This window comes from Scardinius erythrophthalmus (assembly GCF_964197995.2).
Source record: "Scardinius erythrophthalmus genome assembly, chromosome: 15".
Classification (NCBI taxonomy): domain Eukaryota; kingdom Metazoa; phylum Chordata; class Actinopteri; order Cypriniformes; family Leuciscidae; genus Scardinius; species Scardinius erythrophthalmus.
Genome location: NC_138235.1, coordinates 32,478,453 through 32,483,738, shown reverse-complemented (window position 1 = coordinate 32,483,738; position 5,286 = coordinate 32,478,453). Strand labels below are relative to the sequence as shown.

The window sequence follows — 5,286 nt, the reverse complement described above, 5'->3', positions numbered from 1 at the left end:
TTCGTGACTCAGTTCAATATTTGCTATAGCCTTTTGAGAGTTTATACAAGTCTTGATTCATCCAAAGTGTCCGATTGTTTTTTGTTTTTCTCTCTTCTCGTGCGTGTTGAGCCCCTCGAGTGTTTTCTGCTGGTTGGCTTTGACGGACATATGAAGAGATGCAGAAGGGTCGCGTCTCCTTTCATTTTCAGATGCACGTAAACAATGTGTCTCTTTGATATTTGTGTAATTTTAAATATTTATTATTTATATATGTACATTCATAGAAAAGGACGAAGTTGAAATGTTTTTTTTTTTCTCTTTATTTTCACAGTTTTGTATCATATGCCCAAAAAGCCAAAGGGTGAGCGGTAATGGTACTGTGTGCATGTTTTAAATTAAATAAAGTGAAAGAAGACAAGTTAGGCTTGAGGCTGCCCGGATGTTCTTCATTCATGATTTCTGAACAGAGGTAAATATCAGACTTTCTGGACGGAAGGATATAAGCTGGCGGGAGAAAAAAAGTACGAAACATGCATCAAGTATGCATGTGATTATTAGTCTTGGATTTACTGACAAACTTTTTCTCCTTCACTCTGCGGTTCTGAAACCAAATAGTAACTTGGCGTTCTGAGAGGTTGGTTGTCGCAGAGATGCGTCGTCTCTTGTCTTTGGTGATAAACTTGCTTGCTGCATACTCTTTTTCCAGTTCCTTCAGTTGTAGCTTGGTGTAGGGAACACGCTTTTTGCGCCCTCGCCGATAACTGCTGACTTCCGGCTGCAACGGAACAACATCTGAAAAACAAAAAGTGAATGGAAGCATTATTATACTAGTGCCACTGGTGAAAGTTTTGCTCAGTTTGACACCATGGGGAAACACTGAGTTATCTATTTAATAAAGTATTTAATTGTCGCGTCAAATTATTTAAATATCTGGGGCCAATGTCATAAATGAACAGATAGGCATTTATGTTCCTATTGTGAGTTACTTTATCGAATCAAAAATAATGTAAAAAATATATACTACTAAAATTATATATATATATATATATATATATATATATATATATATATATATATATATATATATATATATATATATATATTACAGTAGGAAGGTTATTTATTAGACTGCGTTATGTAGCGCTATGTAAGTTATGTAGCCTTTTTTTTCCAGCATTGTTAATAGTTTTTTAACCAACACTGATAAACTGACAACAATAAATCTTTCTCGAGTAAAATTTGGATGGATGGGGTTTGTGGGAAGACCAAATCATCCTCAATTTGAAGTATTTTCAAAATTGAGAGTTTATGACAGGTGCTTGCCAAACAAATAGGCTACTCCTCAGTTACAATACAATATACTGTTATGTAAAATCACGTGTATTTTTATTATAATGTAACTACACTGACGCTCAGCAACATTCATTTCCCAAAATCACTACCTCACAGTGGCATAGTAAAGGTAAAATAAGGTGAAGAATATTATAGGCTCATCTGGCAGCTGAAGCACAGACACATTCAGATGTATTCTATGATTTTCTCTGTCATTACTCTGGCACAAAACATTTACACAAGACAGATGCATGTCAACTGCCTTTCTTTCAGAAACGTAATATTGTCTAACGGATCAAAACAGACTTTAACTGTAAATAACTGGTTTGGATATGATAAAAACAGCATGTATAAAAACAGCATGAGCACATGAAGTACTGCATTAAAAAAGCCTATTTTGTTATATCCTTTTTTTGTGTGTGGTTATTTTAAAATATATGCTACCTGTGTGTTACTGTGACGACCTCTGGGGGGGGGGGGGGGTTGCTAAACGGGTCAGGGGCGTGTTGGTGGTGACAAGTATTCACTATAGCCACTATAATGCGACAGTAGCCTATATTGAGTTCTACCTACATAGTATTGGCATTTTGTAATTTTACTCCACAGCTAAAATCAATAACTTGACTACAGAACGCCAGCTGCTCTTAGAAAGAAAAAAAATGCTGCTCCATGGAATTCGCTAAATGTCAATAACAGGTTGCGGGGCACCACTCCCGATCCCTGCTGACAAAGATTTATATGCGTGGTACAAATAAGACCTTTTATTATCATATTATTATATTATTATACGGGAGGAGCAAAGGTAGGCAATATTGCCATACCCAAGTTCCAAATTGCGTGACTTTCCTGTCTTAAGAATCCTGTGACTCAATAATATCTGAGTTAATGTATGACTATCCTCTGTAACCAGATACGTCACTCAAACATTGTAGCCTACTATTTTATGTGAGAGGGAGTAAATAAAACATATAGGCTATTCTAAACTCAGTCTTACTTGTGTTTAGGATTTGCTCAAATTCTTGTTCTGGAAAGCCAATTGAGCATTTCCCAACTGTCACGTGCCAAAAATGAATAGAACAAAAATTGCACATTTGACAGCTTCATGCAGACTTTGTGGGTGCGCAATCGTAATGCATTATTTTGAGGTTTAAGTTCAAATGTCTTATCAACTGATTACTTTTATTCAAGCATATATATCGAAACATTTCATTAAGGTAATGCTCTGCATGTTCAGTTTACAGTTGGAGAAAAAAAAAGTATAGCTATGTTATCATAACAGGAAGTCGTATTAGCCCTGTTATGCATGTTCTTTGATTTTTTTCATTTTTGAATGCTTTCACAAGTGTGGCAAGACATAGCCTACCTGGAAACGGAGATTTCCAAAGATGAGAAGACTGTGTTTGCTCCTTTGAACAGTACACCTGCCCATCCCAGCCATTCGACAGAGCCCAGTGTTGATAGCCCTCCATGGGGATCAATGCATCGTGACGTGGCTCGGGATGCGCGCTAATACTGGGAACCACCGACATGTCTAAATATCCTGGAACCGCCTGGTACGAGCTGGCAAAACTTGGGTAGAAAGCAAACTCTTTTGCCCTGCTGGAGAGCTCCTCCGTGGGCAAAGCGCTGCTCGTCTCGGCATATTTTTCTGCTGGATGGTATGAACATGGTTTCTGCTGCAAGTTCACGTTGTGCGAGTGAGATAATCTGCAACCGTAGTAAGGGTTTCCAAAGGGGTAGCCGTAACTCAGAGAGGCGCTAGATGACGTCTGAGGAGCGGGACACTGTCGCCCGGTTTCTGGGGAAGATATATCCGAGTACACGGATCCCTGGTGAGTCGCTATGGTGCCGGAATGCCGCCCCAGCGCGGGGTGTGAAATCAGTTCCCTGCAATGAGTCGCAGGGCAATTCCCGCTCAATCCTTCCATAATTTGGCTTTTATTTTGATTATTTTCATTCGGGCTTTTTTCATACACGTACATCAAGGTGTCCGCCCAGCGTGGATGCAGGACCAGCGAAGTCGTCATATCACGGGCTGCCGATGCTTTTTAAAAGTCGCCTACTCCAAGACTGATACCTCATTTCCAACTACATTTTACGCACGCGCATGCGCACGACTATATCCATGTGTCCAGTTCATTAAAGCGCAGGCACGTGATATGCTAACTAGCCCGAAGAGACTGGATTGTGGGTGGGAAGAATAATCCCTTTAAACAACTATTGGCTCACGTTTCACGCCTGGCTTCTAAGGTTTTCTGTGCCCAGGCATTGGCTAAGAGAGTTGGAGTCAGTCATTCTTAAAGGGGAAGGCTTCAAGCTAAGTGGAACGAAAACAACCTCAACATTTCTGCCGACAAACGTCTGGACACTTAGCAGTATGCACGGTTTCATTATTTAGCCTCCTCCAGTATCAACATTCTGAAACGTCGCATATCTGTAACAACATATAAATACATATGGGCTACATACAAAAAAGCATACATATATTCTGTAAAACTCTTTATTTATGAATTAGAGTAGCATATAAGCACAGTGCACATGATTAAAGTCGTATTAATTCAGATATTTGTCAGTTATTTTATTTCAATAAAAGCAGCTGATCGTCATTAACCTGTATGAGCGGAATCGCTTAAGTTGCATTTTCAGAGAGGGAAAATACCAACATGATCTCGTTATTTACTATAGGCCACGTATGAATTAATCTTCTGTAAAAATCATTTTTTAGAAACAAGTAAAAATAGATCAACAACGCTATAGCTAATAATAAAAATAAACAACCTGCAAAAAAAAAAAAAAAAAAACCGGTCAGACAGAATCAAACACATTCTACATAGAGGGAAAAGGGTATTTGTCATTTCGTGTCATTTTCATTATGAAACTAATGGCCTGAGAGAATGTCTCATTTGCGAATTGTTTTTCAGCACTGTGCATGTTTTGTCGAATTTATAAAATTATTTGCCTGAAGTATATTCAGTTACACAATTGCACTTTTAATTATTTTCCATAGCCTACCGTCCAACATTTAGGGCCGCAAGTTGATGTGTAGATGTGGATGAATGAATGACAATCAGCATAATATGCCTAAACAAAGTCTGAAATTAAAGTATGGATACATTTTTACATTCTATTAATAATACCTTTGCCTCCCACTGACTTATGTTACAAAATATTCACCGTCATGATTACACAGTAGCCTACACACACTATAAAAAGAGATTTGCGTCTTCACAATATGGTAGTAATTTACTCTGTTATGCCTCATTTGTATTCTTATTTAATACTAGATTGTAGAATACAACATAATATTTAATCAAACCCAGCTAGTTGTCATGACAAGAATGAATGCATCGCCCCTAGATCATGAAGATTTTCTTCCGGTCTGATGTTGCACATTTACAATGCAACGTTTCAAGAGGAATGAATAAGAGTGCCATTCCCTGTTAAAACATTCCTCTGCTATTAGTTTCAAATGTGTAGCGACGAGGCAGAGAGAGGGGGAGAGAGAGAGAGAGACGGTCCTTGTGTATTACAGGTAATTTGAACAGTTTTTACCTTTTAGACAGTGTTGTGTTTTGTGCGTTAGATATAATATTGATGAGTTAGTTCATTGATTACTCCTATTTGCAAAGATAAATCCACCGCTGTCTTCACAGACTGAAGAATGGACAATTCTTACAAATGGCAGCTGCATGGAAGTCCAAGGTCAAGGTAAAAAACGCAGACAAACAAGGTCGTAATCAGAGTCTAGACAGACAAGAATGAACTTCACACTCGTATGCATGCAAACTCGCTGTAGTTTGAAAGGGTTTGAGATACAACTTGGGAAAAGGGAAAAGAAACTAGCAAACAATCCGAAGTAATTCCTACTTTTAAGTGTTTTTAAGTGCACCGGCAACTGTTAAACTGTTACGAGTAGGAAGACAAATACGACTAACAATGCAGAAATCCCCTTCCGGTGAATCTGCTTTCTTC

General features: G+C 38.3%; 1 protein-coding gene across 1 annotated transcript; it reads right to left on the bottom strand.

The window, feature by feature from the left end:
• Window positions 1-254: 254 nt before the first annotated feature.
• On the bottom strand, window positions 255-3,447 carry hoxc13a (homeobox C13a). Its single transcript, XM_081385783.1, has 2 exons — window positions 2,678-3,447; window positions 255-774 (listed from the first exon to the last, which is right to left on the bottom strand). The coding sequence occupies exons 1-2, from the start codon at window positions 3,339-3,341 to the stop codon at window positions 518-520; spliced, it is 921 nt and encodes a 306-aa protein (XP_081241909.1). The 5' UTR covers window positions 3,342-3,447; the 3' UTR covers window positions 255-517.
• Between the last annotated feature and the right edge of the window lie 1,839 nt (window positions 3,448-5,286).

Coding starts and splice junctions, on each gene's coding strand:
- hoxc13a (XM_081385783.1), bottom strand. CDS start 3,341: ATGACGACTTCGCTGGTCCTGCATCCACGCTGGGCGGACACCTTGATG. Junction 775..2,677: donor TTGGAAATCTCCGTTTCCAG/GTAGGCTATGTC, acceptor TTTGTTTTTCAG/ATGTTGTTCCGTTGCAGCCG.